Source organism: Gracilinanus agilis, chromosome 4 (genome assembly GCF_016433145.1).
Source record: "Gracilinanus agilis isolate LMUSP501 chromosome 4, AgileGrace, whole genome shotgun sequence".
NCBI classification, from domain to species: Eukaryota; Metazoa; Chordata; class Mammalia; order Didelphimorphia; family Didelphidae; genus Gracilinanus; species Gracilinanus agilis.
Window position 1 is genome coordinate 158404533 of NC_058133.1, and position 20640 is coordinate 158425172.

At 36.4% G+C, this 20640-nt stretch overlaps 1 protein-coding gene across 1 annotated transcript in view; it reads left to right on the forward strand.

Moving 5' to 3' along the window:
- Positions 1-20640, forward strand: part of URB2 (URB2 ribosome biogenesis homolog) — a 53265-nt gene that overhangs the window by 30767 nt on the left and 1858 nt on the right. Inside the window, exon 8 of the mRNA XM_044673422.1 lies at positions 2520-2659. Within this exon, the coding sequence (XP_044529357.1) occupies positions 2520-2659 (140 nt within the window). The remainder of the gene's footprint in view (positions 1-2519; positions 2660-20640) is intronic.

A 20640-nucleotide genomic window follows, 5' to 3' on the forward strand; every position in this document is an offset into this window, starting at 1 on the left:
TTGTCATACTTAGAAAATCTAGCACTGCTATTTCATTTTCATTTTTTTTTTTTAAACCCTTGTACTTCGGTGTATTGTCTCATAGGTGGAAGGGTGGTAAGGGTGGGCAATGGGGGTCAAGTGACCTGCCCAGGGTCACACAGCTGGGAAGTGGCTGTTAATTTTCATTTTTTTAAAACATTTGATATTTTGTTACAGTCTGAATTTCTGTATATGTATATATGGAGTCTTCAGCATGCACTTTAAAAATATATGATTTAGATTGTAAAATGGGATGAGAATAAACTGGACAAATGGAATCTTATAGCTGTTATAGACTTTAGTTCTACTCATTCATATAGTATTGTTTACTTCTTATTTGATGTAGACTCTTAGAATTTGTCATGGGATATGAAAAAAAGAACACAGCTTATGTGTCCAAAGGAGTTGTCCAACTTTGTGCATCTATAAATTTATCAATATGAGTAAATTCATTTAATGGAAATAGCCATTGCCTCTGTCTTACAAGATGAGCTTCATGAATTGCTGTGGCTATATAAAAGTGGTCAGTCTTCTAGTGATGGGTCTCCATACTTGGCAAGGCTGGGTTTTGAATTTCAGCTAAATAGTTCTTCACCAGACTTACATTTAAAAAGCATTTGTAGCTTGATAAGACCAACCAGAACTTGTGTCCTAATGTCCATCATTCCCATTCCATGATGAGAAAGATTTGTTTAAACTTGAATAATTTTTCTTTACATGCTATTTATAGATTTCCAATCATGTATTTAGACTTATTAAATTATAAAAATGTGGACATACTTATTGAAAACTCTGTGTTTCTTTCTGCATATATGACTGTGTCTATCATATGGAAGGTTCAGGCAAATTGAACAATGACTGGGCTTTACAATGGTAGGAAGGCTTCAGCAGCCATTTTTATTTTTGTGGGGAGAGAGAGAAATTCAACAGAAATATGGCACCTTTATGAGATATAATGTCATCACTGTTCCTGATCAAATATGGAAGAGGTACTTCACTTGCTCCTAACCTTTTGGGAGCATTGGCAGTTGTGCATGTCAGGATTTTGTAAAAAGAATTCACAAATCTGTCAGAGAGCTAGATTAGGCAACTACCATAATTTCTTCCAGTTCTCTGATTCTCTGATTTCTTCAGGTTCTTCGCCGATTCTGGTAAAGAGTCAAGCAGACATCCGTTATTCATAGGAAACCCTACAAGAAAGAGTTGTGAAAATAAAGGCACATAAAAGATCTTGTCAATTTAATAATCAACCAACCTATTTGCTTTTTTTAACTCTGATTTCCCAGAGTTAGCTGATGGCTCCATGGATAGAATGCTGGGCCCACAGTCAGGAAGTCATGAATTCAAATTTGACATCATACTCTTTATTGGTTTTTTGTCCTTGGACAAATCACTTAACCTTTATTTGCCTCAGTTTCCTGAACTATAAAATAATTATTGTGTGCTATAATTATATGGATCAATAGCATCTGTCTCACAGAGCTATTGTGAAGATGAACAAAATAATATTTGAAGGAAAAAAATGCTTAATATAATAGGTGCCATAGAAATGCTCATTCCCTTACCCTCTCTTCTTCTATTGTTTTCCATGCTAACATTTAAAGAGTATGTTTCAGGGGCAGCTGGACAACTCAGTGAATTGAGAGCCAGGTCTAGAGATGGAAGGTCCTACATTCAAATTTGGCCTCAGACACTTCCCAGCTGTGTGACTCTGGGCAAATCACTTAACTCCAGTTGCCCTAGTCCTTATAGATATTCTGCCTTGGAACCTATACTTAGTATTGATTCTAAGACAGAAGGTAAGGGTTAAAAAAAAAAAAAGATGCATTTCTTTTTAAAAATTGAATCTCGTTTCTTTAAAAACATTTTTAAGCTCTTATCTTTCATCTTAGAATCAATATTGTATATTGGTTACAAAGCAGAATGCAGTAAAGGCTAGGCAATTGTGAGTGACTTGGTTAGGGTCATACAGCTAAGAAGGGTCTGAGGCTAGATTTGAACTCAGGACCTTCTATCTTTAGACCTATCTCTAAATAGACTGAGCCACCTAGCTTCCCCTAATTTTATTTTTTCAATTACATGTAGAAACAATTTTTGACATTTTGTAATTCATATTCACTTTCTCTCCTCCCCCGTCCCCCCCCTCCCCCCCATCCCCTCATCCCTAAGGTGGTAAATAGTGTAATATACATTGTGTTAGTACTTTAAAGAATATACTTCTAATGGAGATTTGCACTTTTTCTTAGGAGGCAAAGCCATAACCTTATGAATGTCATCTTCAAAAATCTTGAGACTCCTTCCTAATTAGTCACTTGCTCATAAAACCCATGTTCTGTAGAGTACTTTCCTTTTTTTATTCTTTTTTACCCTAACAACAAAAGGTGGGCTGGGTAATCAGTCTAAAAAAAGAACATTAGTGTTAATTCTAGACAATCGGAATACTCAGATACATGCAGATCTTTGCCCTAATCAGTTTGGTGATATTTTAATGTTTGTAGGGAATATGGAAGATCTGACTGTAGTTCTGGAATGTGCACGCTTGGTAGAAAGAATGTATAGCCACATAGCTGCAAAGTCTGAAGATTTTACAATGTTTTCTTCATTTATGGTGGCCCAATATGTGAATGAACTGCAAAAGGTAAGACCAGCTGTCCAATTAGAATTTTTAATCTGTAGCCTTTTGTGATATTGGAAATTTGGGGTCCTTCATCTTAATATTGAGATCCATGATATAAACTCCCTGTGGATGCTTAGGGGACTTGAAAACTACATTTCTCAGATTCAATGGGCTTCCTGTCTTACGTGGTGATGTGGGCCAATGTAAATAGAAGCTTAAATAGGGAGAATTTGATTATTGCCTCTTTGCTATGGAGCAGCCAGGTGGGCAGAGGTAATGGTGCGGGATTTTGAATTAGATCTTAATAGGCATGTGGCTTAATTACCAATATGGATTACAATAAACCCCAAATATTTTTAACTATACCCTTCTATATTAATTTTATCTGTAACACTTTCATTAGATTCATTTGTAGACCACAAGAAGCTGAACAAGAAGCCTTTATTTTGTAAATGAGCAATACTAATGGCTGTCATTTATAGAGTACTTTAAAGTTTGCAAAGTTCTTACAAAAGCCCTATGAGGTCAGTACTGCAAGGATTACTGTGAGGAATCTGAGGTCCAGAGAAGTTAAGGGACTTGTTTAACAGTTAAACCACTAATAGATTTATCACTTAGGATCAGAATATGGGTTTCCCGTGGCTTCAAGTCCTACATTTTTTTCTGCTATACTAAACTGCCTCTTAGTGGAACAAAGATCAAATTATGGAGGGAAGAAAGAGTAGAAATTTGATAAGTTTAAAGTACTTCAGGGTAGCTAGATAGCACAGTGCCAGGTTGGGAGTCAGGAGGACCTGGGTTCAACTCTGTCTTCAGACACTTCCTTGCTTGTGTGACTCTGGACAAATCACTTTACTTTTTGTCTCACCCTTGCACTTCTGTCTTAGAGTTGTTACTAAGACAGAAAGTAGGGGTTTAAAAAAAAAGAAAAAAGAATATTGTTTATCTTGTCAGTGAATTAGAGCTAAACCTCTTTTTTAGAGAAATTCATAAAGTGTGTATTTTTAGAATCACAATTCTTTAACATCCTTGGGATTTTTCACAAATAGACAGTAGGTTTCAGATAAACAGATAAATTCAGGTTTCCATTTTATTTTCTTTTTTAGTGTAACCAATTTGTTAGTAGCCCCCTTAATATTACCAGTCATATGTGTGTCTTTAGGAGAATAAAGATATGTTTTGATTCTGTATTAATGAGAAGACAGTTTATAGTATTGTTTCTGAATTGAAGGAAAGTAGTTATTGGGCTTCATTAGAATGAAAAGCAGCTTGGAATCCCTTTTTTTTTCTTGCCAGTACCTGGTGCCAGCAATTGTTCACACTCCTGCTCCTTCCTTACTTTCCATTTACCTTTCCACTGTACAACAGCTCCACAATTCCCTCACTAAATCTATCCTTAAAATTCCAACTTGTAAGAAACATGACAATTTTATTTTAGCTTGAAACACTAACTCAAGGAGATATTGGTACATATTTTATTTTGAGATTTATGCAGATAGAATAGAATAGTAACAGAACATTTAGCTACATTTGATAAGTTCAAGTTGCCAACCCTAGGTAAACTATATTTGAGGATATTGAAAGGGTGGATGAGTGGGACTGCTAAGCATCTTTGAAAGGTCATGGGAAATGGGAGAGGTGTTGTAGAACTGGAAAAGGAAAATATAACAGTTATTAAAAAAAAAAAGAAAAAATGAGGTGCCAGGGAGCTTGATTTAGATTCCTGGCAAAAAATAGAATGTATCATTAAAGTGATAGTTAATGAATATCTCCAAAAGGAAATACTAATTATAAAGAATCAACAGAAATTCACCAAGAATAGGCCATTCTGAACTAACCTTATTTCCTTTTTGGACAGTGTTAGTAAATCAGAGGAATGTTGTGAATTTTTGCAATGCATTTGACACAAACCCTGCTGCTATTCTTGTGGTTGAAATGGAAAAGTATAGGCAAAGTGGAAAAGTGATGTAACAGTGGATTTGGAAATGCATAATGGGTGTATCTAAAGAGTAGCCATTACTGATTCAATGTCATCATGGAAGGAGGTCTCTAGTGAAGTAGCCTAGGGTTATGTGTTTGGACCTATGCTGTTTAACATTTAATCAATAATTTAGAACAAAGGTATTAATGATATCTTTATTAAATCTACAAATTACAAAAAGCAGGAACAAAATTAGAATGCCAAGAGATCTTGATTGGTTAGAATTTTGAGCCAGATTTGATGAGGTACAAATTTAATAGAAACAAATGTAAATCTTTAGATTTGGTTTCCAAAAAATCAACTTCACAAGTACTTAATGGGGAGATAGGACTAGGCAGCATTTTGCCTGAAAAAGATGTGAAGGTTTTATTGGATTGTTGCCTCGATATGGGGCAACAATGTGATATGATGTAACAATAAATAAACTAATATTATATTAGGCTGCATTAAAAAAAGGCAATATGTTGTAGGAGATAGAGAGGATTAGACTTGAAGTAAGAACTATTTCCACCTTTGACAATTACTGTGTCCCCCTGGGTAAATTTTCTTTATTTAAATTTTCTAACCTCATTTTCTTTATCTATAAAATGTGGATAACAATTCTCATGTTACTTGCCTCCTGGGATGGTACTAAAAAAAATGCTTTGAAAATCTTTAAAAAAACCTATATAAATGTGAGTGTATCATCATCATCATCATCATCATCATCATCATTGATTATTATTTCTGACTGGGCAGATCACTATAGAACTTGATCTCGGGACAGCTAGGCGGCTCAATGGATTGAGAGCCAGGCCTAGAGACAGAAGGTCCTAGGCTCAAATCTGGCCTTAGACACTTCCTAGCTGCGTGACATTGTCCAAGTCACTTAGTCCCAGTTGCCTAGCCCTTACTGCTCTTTTGCCTTGTAACCAATACAAAGTATTTGATTCTAAGGTGGATGGTAAGGGTTTAAAAAAACCTACAAAAATACCAGCTTGATCTCTTCTGAGCCTTAAAGTGAAAGTAGAGCTTGAGGAGATGGAATTAGGGAACAGGGATGGGAAAACGACATTTTGTCAATTAACAAGTATTTGTTCTTTTTGTTTTGCTTTTGAATTTTATTGCTTTTTTTTTTAAACTCTTGTACTTCCGGTGTATTTTCTCATAGGTGGAAGATTGGTAAGGGTGGGCAATGGGGGTCAAGTGACTTGCCCAGGGTCACACAGCTGGGAAGTGGCTGAGGCCGGGTTTGAACCTAGGACCTCCTGTCTCTAGGCCTGACTCTCACTCCACTGAGCTACCCAGCTGCCCCCTTTTATTGCTTTTTTGCATCACCTTGAACTCAGAATTTTTCCTTCCCCCTTGAGCCATTTTTTGGAACAAAAAAAATTAGTTTGGCAAAGCTAACTCTAACCCATTAACCTTATGTGACAGGATATGCAATGTTCTATACCCAGAGCCCCTTTCTTCTTTATAAACTGGAATGAGATACCTTTTTTCATCTCCTTCGATATAAACAAGCATTTATTCTAGGCAGAGGGAAGAATGTGAGCTGAGGCATGAATGGAGGCAGGAATACTCAATATATGCTTGGATTTGCCGAAGAGTCTATTTTGCTTAAGATACAAGGTCTATGAAGGGAGGTAATAGGAGAAAATGCTAAAAGGTGGGTTAAAAGTGTTTAATGCTAAGCTAACCAACTTGGTCTTATTAGTAGGTAATGGCCAATCTCTGCCAAAGCCCTTTTGTAATAATTCATCATAACTTGGAGGTGACCCTATGTTTTCCAAGGCTATAGTAGCAAAGCATAGATCTGAAATGTTATACCCAATTAGAAAGGCTTCAGGTATAATCTGAATGATAGCTTCTTCCTGCTCTCTGAGGACTAGATAAGCTCATTATGGAGATCATTACCATCAGATTGGCTCCTAGGTGATAGATTCCTTTGCAATGCTTATGAAATAGATAAAAATATAAAATATTCGTCCTGTCCTATGCATTTCTTTTGTTTCTGTGATGCTGGTAGAAAAGTATTAAAAAAGGGTGCTAATATTTTTTAGATGTGTATAAACATTAATTTAGTTGCTATTCTAAATATGAACTTTGTCCAACAACCTAATTAAACCATATCCATGTTGGCAATCTCAGTTTAAATGAGTAATAATAGTAATAATATTAATTAACATTTAATATTGTTCTTTATGGGTTTATCAAAACACTTTCTATATGTTATCTCATTTTTTCTATGTATTATCTCATATTTTCACTATGAAACAAACTAGGGAAAAAAAGAAATTATAGCTAAATAAAAAAAGATAAAAAGACTTTCTTCATGGAGGTGAATAAATAAGTTACTAGAATTGTTTTCTTCATGTGCTTAAGGTCAACAAACATCTTTTCATAGGATACTATAACAGCAGATACAGCTTTTGTGCCACCATTTATTAAAGAGGTTGAAGAATTAGAGAAATTTTTATGAAAAATGCATTTAGAGCCTCTAAACCAAGTCAATATATATTTTGATACTTGACTTTGCTACATTGTGAATGTGGACACAGGAAAGGAGGTGAAATATTTTAGAAAAGATATACTTCAAAATTAAGAAATGAAGGGAATCAAAGTTTTATAAATTGTTTGTAAGCATCTTATCTTTATATCATATCTGTACATTAGGGAGAGGCAAGAGGCCCAGTGTATCATTATATCAAACAACATTACAATAAATGAAATTTTAAAATAGAATGTCTACATAGAAGTCATTTGAGAAGTCAGCAAGCGTTTATTAAGTGATAACTATGTCCCAAGCACTATATTAAGTGCTGTGAATATATATGTTAAAAGAAGGAAAAACAATCCTGACTCCCAGGGACCACAAATTCTAATGGGTGAAGGCAGTTTTATAGAAGGAAGATGAAAAAAAGGAGGAGAGAGATAAAGAGAGAGAGAGAGAGAGGAGAGAGAGAGAGAGAGAGGGAGAGAGAGGGAGTGAGAGAGAGAGGGAGAGAGAGGGAGTGAGAGAGAGAGGGAGTGAGTGTGTGTGTGTGTGTGTGTGTGTGTGTGTGTGTGTNAGTAAAATGAAGAAAGCTAAGTAATCTAGGAGGTGGAGAGCTTTCCAGCCATAGGGGAACAGAAAAAGAAAATGCCCTGAATTCAGAGATGGTGTGTGTGGTTCAAGAAACAGCAAGGAAGTCAATGTCACTAGATCACAGACTACAGAGAGGAGAGTAAAGTGTAAGAAGCCTGGAAAGATGGAAGGGGATCAGCTTGGCAAGATCCAAAAAAGTCAAACAGGGCATTTTATATTTTATCCTGGAGGTAATGGGGAGCCACTGGAGTTGACATGGTCTCAGACCTGTGCTTTTGGAAGAACACTTTGGCAGCTGAGTGAAGAATGGGAGTTCAGGAACTGGAGCAGAGGAGGGAGACCATTTCAAGCATTGGGCAAATGTCAGGAGCCATTTTTGAGTGTGTGTGTGTGTGTGTGTGTGTGTGTGTGTGTGTGTGTGTGTGTGTGTGTGTGTGAGAGAGAGAGAGAGAGAGTTTGAGTGTGTGAGAGTATCTGGCAAAGTCATGAGAATGAGGAGTAGAATTGAGAGAAGAATGAAAACATGGCTGGCTTGTCCTTAAAGTGGAGGGCTTTGGAGATATCAGGAGGGACTAGCAAAGTTAGAATTCCCTCTGTGTGTTTGAAGTCCAAGGGCAGAGTGAACTTCATAGTTGAAGAGGTTTCGTATGGCCTGGTAGAGAAAGCCCAGAGAGTCAGGACCACTCTTGGAGAAGAATGAAGAGAATCAACTGTCACTCTTCTGTCAGTTCACTAATTGGTCAAAACAGAGGTCAAAGTCAATACCAAAGTTAAAGAAAGGATAAAAATGAGAAGATACTGTCTATAATTACAACTTCAGCTTGACCTATTTAAACAAGACATTGACTCCAAAAAATGCGAAATGGATGAAAGTAATGACCATGTCTCTCATTAACACCATTTTATGAGACATATTATGTGTAAAGTAATTGCCCTAAGAATGTGTAAAGATCTCAGCAGATTAGTGTGCATGCACTTAATCTTTGTCAAGTAGGAGTAATGGCAGCTAAAAGCAAAAGCAGTTTAGAATTTAAGCTTATTTGCAAAGTTTTACAGGATTACATATTTTTACATGTTACAAATAATACATGACCAGAGAGTATGAGCAATATCAGCTCACAAAATATTTAAAAGCAGTGGAGGAGAAAATAAAGATACAAATAACTTGGCTAAAGGACTAGATTAAATCATCCTTAGATCATTTATAGAAGAAAGTGGAAGGACAACAAATAGATATTAAATCGAACTGATTTGCCACTGATCATATAGTGATATTTTTTAATAATCAAAAACAAGAATTGCCACAGTTGGACACAATGTACCCTGACATAATTATGCCGTTTTGGTTCTCTTAGAGTACAAAGAGTAACAACCACCAACTTATCTCTCAGGCCTAACAAGCAATCTGAGCAAATGGAAATAACCTTTGAGATGAGGAAGTGTGGCTGTATCCTAACAGGTATTTTTTAAAAAAAAAGAAATGTTTTGTAGATCACAAAATTTTAAAGGTCCCCAGAAATGACTTTTCAAGATTTTGCAGAGATGAAAAATTCTAAAAGATTGGAAAAGATTGTTATTTTTAAAAAATCTGAGAAGGCATCAATTATGACCATTCCATAAATGCTTTTTATTGCTAGCAATATGTACATATTAAACATATTCAAGATGTAAATATAGGACAGGAGCAGGCTTTCTTGGATGACTTTCTGTAGTATTTTTACAGTAGCAGAAAAGAATAGAGGTACAGAGAAGATGTACAAAATATAGGGAAGATATGACCTAACAGTGTTTGCTTTTGTAAGGATAGGATTTGTTACACTGTTGATTATAAAGAAGCATTTAATTAACTCAGGAAAGCAAAACTTAACCTAAAAGGCTTTCTTCCAATAATATGTCTGCTGTTCTAATCATATGAAATTTCAAGGTAGATGCAATTAGAATCAGAGTGTATAAATTTATTTAGAGTGCCTACTGTGCTAACAAGCACTGGGGAGATGGAGAAAGTCATAATTCAGTTCCTGCCCTCAAAGAGCTCACAACCTAATGGAGTAAAACAGCATGTTTAAAGAAGCTGGAAAGGCTTGGGCATGAGGAGAGAAAAACTACCCCTTTCAGAGGGCATGATGAAGTCCTGCGAGAGTTTCAGAGAGTTGATTTCATCTTGCAGATTGAGGAGTTTCTGGAGATGATGAAGTGTAGGAAAGCAGCTGGGTGGGAAATGTTGATAACTATTCGACAATTGATGATAATCTTTAACAGAGATAAGTTCAGCAATTCTTTGTTAGTATTGAACAAGCCATAAAGCATAGAGACAAGTTAATTAAAGGTTTAAATATTCTCTAGTGTTCAATTGTGGTACAGTTGTTTTTCAGTCATGCCTGACTCATGACCCCATTTGGGATTTTCTTTGAAAAGATACTGGAGTGGTTTGCCATTTCTTCAGCTCATTTATAGATGAGGGACTGAGGCAAACAGGGTTAAGTGACTTGCCCAGGGTCATTCAGTTAGTTAGTGTCTGGGGCTGTATTTGAAATTGGGTCTTCTTGACTCTAGAACCTGTGTAGTCTATCTACCCAACTGCCCTGTTCTTCAGTGTTATCCAATGACATGGAAGAAATCTTGAGCAAAGTCCAAATGAAAGTGAAATTTCTTATAGAAGGTTAGGTTCTCCAGATACTATTATTTGAAGATGACATTGTATAGATTAAATTGATTGCTTGGGGAACATTATAAGGCTTTCGCAGGAATATCCATCATTATGTTAAGAAGACTAGCCTAGTAAACCATAGAGGAAATGCTAAGTGAATGAAGAATAAATATTACTCAGGATATAACATGCCATTGGAGGACCAGCCCATTAACATATCAATTTGTAACTCTTGGAAAAGCACTAACGATGGGGAGTAAGGTGAATTTCAGGAATTACATAATAGTTTTATGTGATCTCAAGCGATTCCCAAATATGAAAGTAGACCTTTGGAATATTAGCATTCTCTTTATGATGCTAAATGGCTCCAATTTGTGGAATCTACAGTCTTAAAACACTCGAAGAGGTAATTGAAAAGTTGCATGGCAAGTGTTAAGTAGGAAGCAGCATATTATGAACAAGGACTTGTGCATACTAAATGGGACAAAGACATCAATAAGGAAATGTACAATTGGAAAGGTTGAGGGTTGTCATATAGGGAGGGGATAATAGAGGATATCCCACAAGTCTTAGGGCAGTGTGAAGTTTTAATAGCTTGAAACTGAATTAAGTCTTATGGCATATCCTCTGTATGAACAACCCAAATGCTGCTTTGAGTTCTATGAAATATTAGCAATATTTCATAGGAATACCTCTGGTAACAATCAGCACATCTTTTATGAAAAGTAATGAAAAGGTATGACTAGGACAACACGTGATCAGAAAGGTATAGAAAGGTTGCAATCTGCACCAATAGAAAGAGTTCTCCCATTAGGGAGATGACATGATTCACTGATATTTTTGAGTTGAGAAGGACAAAATCAGAAAGGTGATTTAGGAAGATTACACTGTGAATATTGTATAGGATAGATTTAGAAAGAAGACAATCTTCTTTCTCATCTCCCTACAAGACCATACATACATTCAATGAGGCCACTATATTTCATGCAAAATATATTCTGGGCCACACTGTCCTCTACAAAGAATGCACTGAGTGAAGGGAGGTGATAAGGGCCAGGGTAAGAAGGAAGTAGAGAGGCATGATGGCATCATGGCTGGAGAGTCAGCCTCAAGTCAGGGAGGGCTGCACCTTAAAAAAAAAAAAAGTATTGTTTTTCCCCTTCAGAATATATGTGCCTTGAAGGCAGGAACTGATGTTCTTATTATGACTTATATGAACTGATTCAAACTGAAGCAAACAGACCTAGGTAGACACCACACAGTGCCTCCATCAATGTACAGTAAATGGAAAGAATAACAAAAGAATTAGAGCTGAATGTTACCTAATTATCATGACCCCAAAGAAGAGATGGGAGAATATACTTCCTTCTGATTCTTTGAAGCCATGTGAAATATGACATCAAAAGTCACATGGTTTTTCAGTTATGTTTGATAGTTTTGCTGAACAGTACATTTCTACTTTTAAATTTAGGATAGCTCTCTAGAGAGGGGAAATGCTTTGGGAAATGTAGACAATATGAAAATGAACACTGGAAATAAGGATTATTTCTTTTTCAAGTAACACAGTAGATAGAGAGCTGGCTCCAGTCAGGAATAACAAAGTTGAAGTCCTGACTCTCACATGAGACCCCATTAGATCTCTCAGTGTTTGAGACAACTCTCTAAGACTAAATCGTAGTGAAGGGAATTTCCTCCCTTAGAGTCCTTTATAACAATGAAATCACAGGTCTGGACTGAAAGTATGCATAATATTATCCATTTCTAATTCTTAATTAGCTAGTTGTGAGTATAAAATAAGGTAATAAATGTGACTACCCTTTAAGTAAACTGAGAATTGATGTACAAACATTCGGTAGTTATTTACATACTTATTTACATGTGTGGGTGTATGTACCTGTTTGCTTTAGTAAATCTGATCATAGTAACAATATACTCAGAGAATTTGCCACTATAGAAATGACTGAATGAGTACTTATTCTCTTATTCTAGCTTTGAATTTTTTATCACCCTGTTTACTAGTTCCTATATAAATATCTAACTGATTAAGGAAAAATATGGAACTGGGCGAAGAGAAACCAGTGTTAAAAGATACATGGCATCTTCTAAATGGGGAAACAAAAGAACATACTTATTTCTCAGTATCACATGGAAGTTTTACAAAAAAAAGTCCATGTACTAGGGCAGAGAGATACTATAGATAGACAAATGTAAAAAAAGGCAGAAATAGTTAATATATCTTTTAGGAACCATAATGTAATACTACATAATTATAAATGGCAACAGTTAACATTGGAGGAATTGCAGAAGGATAGGCACACTAATACATTGTGTGCTGGGGTTTTTCCCCCTCTTCCTAGGGTATACTATTTGTCATATGAAATGACTGTTGGGGAGGAGAAGGGGAAAGACACATGAGATACTGTGGTGATCAAAGGAACCAAAAATATCAATAAAACTTATTTTTACAATACTTAACTACTGCCTGATTCCCAACTTTCTAGCTCCTCATATGCCCTAGCAAATGGGATGACTCCAGTATGAAAATGAGTTAGGTTTGAGAGGGATTTAAATGGCAGATGTGAATGACTGAAACTGTATTTTTACATCTTTTGAAACAGACGTGTAAATGTCACAGCAGCACAAAGCACTTCCTTAAAATTACTATTATTTCAATGCTATCTGGGACTGTAGTAAAATTTGCCAAGAATTGTTCTTTAGCATTTATTTAGAACTAAATATTTTTAAGTACTTGAGTAATTATTACTCCAGTATCTTTTATGAGAAAAACTAACATTTTCCCTTCCTTTTTATAGATGATAAAATCTGGTTACCTTAGATAATATAATGAAGAAAAGCAGAATTTTGAACTTCTGAGCTGTTAACTGTTATTCTGGGATATATTTTATGAGAAGCCTACAGTTTCCTGGCTTCATTCTTCATTTCTGACTTGCACTGCTCAGTTTGTTATCTAGGCTGCCAGAATGCCTTGGGAGTTATCAAAGCCTTCAGGCTCTCAGACCCCCTTGGCAGCACATTTCACATTTGGGCTTTAATTTGTTGTTTAATTTAGTAATGAAGAAAATTCCATATGCATTAGAGTCTTCTGCTTGAGAGCCATAAATCTTTCCAGATGAGTGTTGCTATGTATGTAGACCATAAAACATTTATAAGTGTAATTAAAAACAAGACAGCGGTTGCAGCTGTTTAAATCTTTCCTTTAATTTTCCTTTAAAATTTTTTGGGGGATGGAGAGTTGGTAGGGGTGAGAAAATTAATCAGTACTCTGTGTAGTCCAGAGAAGTAGCAATGCATGACATACAGAATATTAAAATTTTAATGATCCTTCCATGCAGTAATGTTGGCAAGATAGTGAAATTATTGCCACTTTCAACTCCTTTCCCTCTAGTTCAGCTTTATAGCTTGCTATAGATTATTAGTCTACAGAATAAATAATTTATACAGTTCTTTTAATCTAAGGATTTCCAAGTTATTTATGAATTTTTCATTACTTGTCCAATGATTCAACAACAATTTGAACCAATTTTTAAAGAAACTACTCTTGCAAGACACTCACCTGCACTCTGGTGATGCAGAGGTAAAAAATAATGACAGTCTTTTCTGATTTTGAAGCCAAATTTCAGGCATTTTTCATCAGTTCCACTTATGCATTTATGCATTAGACTGCTTTGGAGTTTTTTTTTTTTTTTTTTTTTTGGCTAAATCCTGTAGTGTAGTGAAGACACTGGAAGCTAGAAGCCCAGAGTTTTAGCTAGGGGCATGTCACTTAATATCAGTTTCCCTGTCCAGTAAGTATTATAAATCCTGTTCTACCTACCTCACTATTATCAGGATGAAGCGAGATAATGTATGTAAAAGTGCTTTTTTTTTTTTTTTAAACCCTTGTACTTCGGTGTATTGTCTCATAGGTGGAAGATTGGTAAGGGTGGGCAATGGGGGTCAAGTGACTTGCCCAGGGTCACACAGCTGGGAAGTGGCTGAGGCCGGGTTTGAACCTAGGACCTCCTGTCTCTAGGCCTGACTCTCAATCCACTGAGCTACCCAGCTGCCCTGTATAAGTGCTTTTTAAGAGTGTTATTCATTATGATCTCATGTTCATCTGAAAGTTGGTAGAGGAAGAACCTGGTAAACTAGCTTCCTGACATTTTAAATTCAGATTTCATCCCTAAACCAGGCTGTCCCATCTCTAGGTAGTGAATTTAGACAGTTTTATGTATAACTGAATTGGAGTTCAACATGACTTCCTGTTGCTTCTGATTTGGAGTTTCTAGGGCAAGGTAGGCCCAGAGTCTAGAAAAACATTTGCAGCTATGACCTGATGTCAGCATAAGATAACCTTTGATGGATGAGTTTTGTTTGTGTGAAGGTTTTTAGTTAAATCAATATTTTATTTTTTTGCAATTGTCCCTATCCTTTGGTTAAGAATTTATCTTCTATTCATAGGAATATACGGTAGATTATCTACTTATTTCCTAATTTTTTTAAATGAATATAGCATAATGTGATATTTCAGTGGCTTATATACTTTCACTGATAAGGGTAGTCCTATCAGAACTATAGATCATATACTGTATCTTCTTACCCATATCCTTCAATAAGCAAATCCACCCAAAGTACCAGGGGCTGTTGTCTTATGTTTCTTGACAGTTTTAGTATCAGTGAAGTATGTGAAATGCCATCAATTATTCCTAACTCTTGTTATGTGAGTGGCCCTTGTAGTCATTAAACACTTTAATGATATACTTAATGCCTGATAATACAGTTCTTCCTTGATAATACCGAGTCTTTCCATTGCCTTTTGAGTGACTTACTACTTTGATTCTTCAGATGCTAGGGTATTTCCAACTTCATGCAACAAACATTTACTGAGTACCTACTATGTGCCTGGCACTGTGGTTAGCACTGGGTATTCAAAAAGAGGCAAAAGACAATCCCTATCTTCAAAGAATTCAGTCTAATATGAAAGACAACAGGCAAACAAATATATGCAAAGAAAGCTATATATAGGATAAGTAGAAAATAATAGAAGGAAGGTACTAGAATTAAGAGAAGTTGGGAAAGATTTCTTGTACAACATAGGATTTTAGTTGGTACTTAAAGGAAGTCAGAGAAGTCAATAGGAAAAGTTGAGGTGGGAGAGTATTCTAGGCATGGAGCCAAAGAAAATGCCTGGGATTAAAAAATAAAGAGTATCACCCATGGAAGAGACAAGAGTTCATTATTACTGTATCAAAGAGCACGTCAAGAGGTAATCTAAAGAACACTGGAAAGGGAGGAGGGGGCTAGTTTATGAAGGGCTTTGAATGCCAAACAGAATGTTTTATATTTGATCCTGCAGGTGATAAGTAGGGAGCCACTGGAGTTTATTGAGTAGGGGAGTGACATAATCAAACTTTGCTTTAGGAAAATTACTTTGGTGGCTGAATACCCTAGTCTTTACACAAGGCATTGTGTTTCTGCTTAATTTTTCTTACATAGATAGTTATGCTGAATTCTTTGGTATTTATGGATTTCATTTTTAGCTGCTACAGTGTGCTGGGCATTGATGTAGTAGTCAGCACATTGTCATCCACAAATAGGAGCATCAGTCACTAGTCACAGAGAAGGGCTACAGGGAAGCCATCTTCTATTTGAACTCAACATTGGATGCCTTCTTTGACAGTTATAAGCAGCCTTGTGGGGCACAAATACATCTTGTGTGTACACATGATGGATTGAGTGCTGACTTGAAGTCAGGAAGACATAGATTTAAATCCTTCCTCAGCCTCTGATTAGCTTTGTGAGCAAGCCACTTAACCTCTATTAAGTCTAATTTCCTTTTTTGTAAAACAGAGATAATAGGGAACAGCTAATTAGCACAGTGCATAGAGCATCAAGTCCAGAATTGGGAGGATCTGGGTTCAGATCTGGCCTCAGACACTTCTTAGCTATGTGACTGTGGGCAAGCACTTAAGCCAAATTGCCTACCTTGTCTTTCTGATCTAGAATTGACACTAGAACAGAAGGTAAGGGTTTAAAAATAATAATAAAGTAAAATGGAGACAATATTACTTATGACATAGGATTGTTATGAAGGCTAAAGTACATATTTATAAAACACTTTGCAAATTACAGAGCACTTGTTTAAATAAGTCAACAATCAATAAACATTTATTAAGCACTTATTCTGGGCCAGGCACTGTGCTAAGTGCTGGAGATATAAATACAAATAAAAAGCAAGATAGTCCTTCCCCTCAAGGAGCTCACAATCCAATGAAGGAAGGCAGTATTTGAAAGGAAGTTTAAAAGTGTGTATAGGGGTCAGGGGAAAGGTACTTGGCTTGGGAGTCTAAGAAATCTAGAACAGTATATCTTATGGGAAATGGGGAGAAGACTGTGCTCCTCAGCTTCTTCCTTAAATGAAGGTCCTGGGGCCCATGACTCAATCCTTTAGACCAATGGTCTGCAACCTTTTTGGCCGTGAGAGCCATAAACGCCTGTGGAAGGAGGAGAATGGAGGCGGAAGGTGCTGGAATATGGGGTTGGGGCTGAAGGACCCCCTGGAGCACATCCTGGGGCTCTGCCTGGACTGGCTGGTTAGGAGGTGGAGCCAGATATGGCTGAGAGCCATACGTTGCTGACCCCTGCTTTAGACAGAAGGTCCAGTGAGAGACAGAGTACTGATGAGACATGAATACCAAGGCTGATTCAGTCTAACAGATAATGAGGTTTCCTAATGAAGTTCCAGGGGAAGGAAGACATGATGGATAAGTTAAAAAAAAGCCAAAAAAGTCCAAAAGCAGTATAGCTGGTGGAAAAGGGGAGAAATAATAGCTAACAACTGTTGTTTTATGCCTCATTCGATATTATTATCCAGATGGTTATTGATCAAAGTTTTCTGTGTTATTTAAAATAATCTTGTTTGACTTTATTAACCTACATATGGAAACACTATTTAGAGAGCCCTTTAAAGGTAGTGAATGTTTTGTGCTACCAAACCATTTCCTTTTTTTTTTTTCTAGTGTTCCACTAACAGTAATCACAATGGGATGTTTTGTTCTTTACTTTTTTCAGTCATACAACTGAAAGTTCATTGTAGAATATCATTTACAAAAGCCTGACTCTACCTTTCTTTGACCTTTGTTGTGGATAAGCCTTGATAAGTGTGTAGGTTATTTAAAAAAATTATTGATACAGTTTATTTCCTATTTAAGTCCTCCTCTCTCAATGAACCTTCCTTCATAACAAAAGGGAATATAGTTATACAAAATCGACTATATTCGATAGATAATATGCAACACTATATAGCCCTTAATCCCCCACTTCTCTCATGAAAAGAGAATATATAGCTTATCATAAACACTGAATGAAGGAATGGGAAAGTAAGCAAATGAATGATAATATTAATATTTTCTTGAATGAATTAAAAAACCCTTATTTTTTAAAGCACTTAATCTATGTTAAGTACTATACTTAAAGCACTTAATCTGTGTTAAGTACTATACTAAGTGTTAATAATATAAATAAAAAAAAAAGACAGTCTCTGCCCCCAAAGAGTATATATTTGAATAGCGGAAGACAACACTTGTAAGGAACTGATGATCACAAGGAAAGGGAACTTGTTTCAGATGGAGAGAGAAGGTAGTAGGAGGTAGATGGTAAGATGGCCTGGGTAGATGGCTGAATAGGATGTGAACCTACAGATGGTTCTGGGGGTCTGGTGACTATGGCTAAGTGGACTATTATGCACTTTTATAGTAATTAATAAGCTGTTTGGACTCTAGGGAAAGAGCTCCAAAGATGAGTGGATTAACTTTCCCAGGAAATGTGGCATATAGATTCTGGAAAAACTAGATAATCTGATGTAGAGGTACAGATTTCAGGTCTCAACATTTTCCAGTATTAACATTATCTGTGATTCTTTCCAAGCATTTGATCTCTCCACCCCAACCCTCCTTAGATAATTTTGAGAACTGAGTCACTGTTCTCTTGCCCTCAGAATTGTTATATCTGATATAGTCTTTCTCTATTTATCCTGTGTATTTTAGAAGCTTCTAAGAGATGCAGTGGATAGGGAATTGAGAAATTTATTAGCTTATTCAGAAACCTATTAAGTGTGACCCTGGGGAAGTCACTTAACCCCATTTGCCTAGACCTTACTGCCTTGGAACTGATCCTTATTGTCATTTCTAAGAGAGAAGGTAAAGGTTTAAATAATAATAATAATAATAATAATACTAATACTACTACTACTAATAATAATAATAGTACTTACCTTCTAGTGTTGTTATAAGGATCAAAGGAAATAATATTTGTAAAACCCTTGGGTTTACAAAGCAGCTTAGCACCACACTAGTACGTAGTAGGTACCTAATGATTGCTTGTTTCCTTCCTTCTTTCTTGTGTATCATTTTATATATAAATTGTCTTCTCAGTCAGAAGGTAAACTCCCTGAGTATAGCAGCTGTTTTCCTTTTTTTTTTTTTTTTGTATTTCCTGTAATGTCTGGTATATAATATAATAAATGCATAATAAATTCTTGTTGATCAATACTCAGTCCAATTAACTTGTTCTTCTTACTTTTTTCTCTTTCTTTAGTACTATTTCTATTTAGTCATACAAAACGTTGATTTTTTGTTGTAGGGATTTTGTAGTTTTTATCCTTTTCTGGATTTTCTTGGCATCCCTGACATAATAGCTCGATCTTTTTTGCTTGTTTATTTACTTATTCTTCCAACCTTACTTTCTGTTTTCAGGCCAGGCATTTTTTGTCAAGGCTATCATGGACTTGTATGGTCCCTGCTGTTCTTAATTTGGGGTCCTATAGTTACATTCTTTGAGTATTGAGTGCTGGACTTTTTCAAGGATCACAGGAGTGATTTAAGAACTTTCATTTTGCCCCATGCAGTATGATTTACCCAGTGATCTGATTGCTGCCCTTCTGAGTTTTCCAGGCTCCAAACCCTGGAGTTTGAGTCTATGTAATAAAGCTTCAGACTTGCCTCTGGGAAGCACTCCAGTATACAGTAGTTGTCCACAGCCTCTATTAGTTATCTGGAAGACTCAGTGTGTCCAGATTTGTTACACTACTAGTTTTCCTTTATTTTGTGCCTGAGCTGAATGCATGATTCTTTCTGCTGAACCTCTTATGGCTGGCCCAGCCTTGTTTGGAGTCCTGGGGCCTGAATCTTGGTCTCATGGGGCCTAATTAGGCCCAGGGCTGATTTCTGTGATCCTTTCTAGGCATTCCTGATCACTTAGGCTAATTCTGTTCTGGGCTAGTGGCAGAACCTGTGAACTACTTTGGGTGAGCCATGCTTGACCCAGCCTCATTAAGCATGGAAGGGGATAAGGCTTTGACTTAGCCCTTCTGGGTTGTACCACATTTGCTAGTTCAGTCCTTGCTCACATTTGTTCCACAGCTTTTGCCGTGGTCACTTACCTGAGGGTCAGATTTGTGACGTTGGACTGGAAAGATGACCCATTCTGACTTTTCCATTGATTTTCTTATTACTACTCACTTGGTATTCTTTTTAGATCTTTTTTGGAGTAGTTGTGTGTGGTGGAAGGAAGAGGAGAGGAATCAGGGTATATAGTAGGGCCCTCAGCCAAGATTCTGCAGTTTTAGTTATTTATCTATGGTCAACCCAAGGCTTTGAGGGTCCATCCACTAAATGCAGGAAGTCAGCCTGCAGCAGGAGTTTGCCCTTAGGGGCCATTTCTTCTGCCACCACTTTTACTTTTTTTAGGGTTTGTGTGTGTGAGTGTGTGTTGAGAGAGTGAGAGTGGGGAGAGGTAGATGGCTACTCTGAGGGGCAAGAGTGAAGAGAGTACACATATATGGGGGTCAGCAAGTGTTTGCTTTATATTCATGGTTTCAGCCATCCATTTGAAGGTCTGAAATATATCCCTCTTGGATATGCTTCCTCATATTCTACCTTCTTGATTGATCCTTTTAGATTTTGTTGATTGAAGACTATACAGTTAAGAGTTCAAATGTGATGGTCCTGCTGTCAGTGATGGAGAATATTATTTGTTATAGAAATATTGGCAGATATTTAAAATTTTTCATCTGCTTATTTTTCCATTTTCACCATTAAATGCTTATAGTATGATCTTGTTTAACTTGCTCTCCTTTCCTCCACCAGTTCTCATTGTTATGATAAGTTTGCAGATAGGTTTAGATTCTAAACTGTTCTAAACTATTTCCCTTGGCTGCAATGTATCTGTCAAGAAGACCAAGCATTTGCTGATCAAAGCAATTTCTATGCTCTTTTTGTCTGATAAGGATGTTTTAAACTTCCTTACAA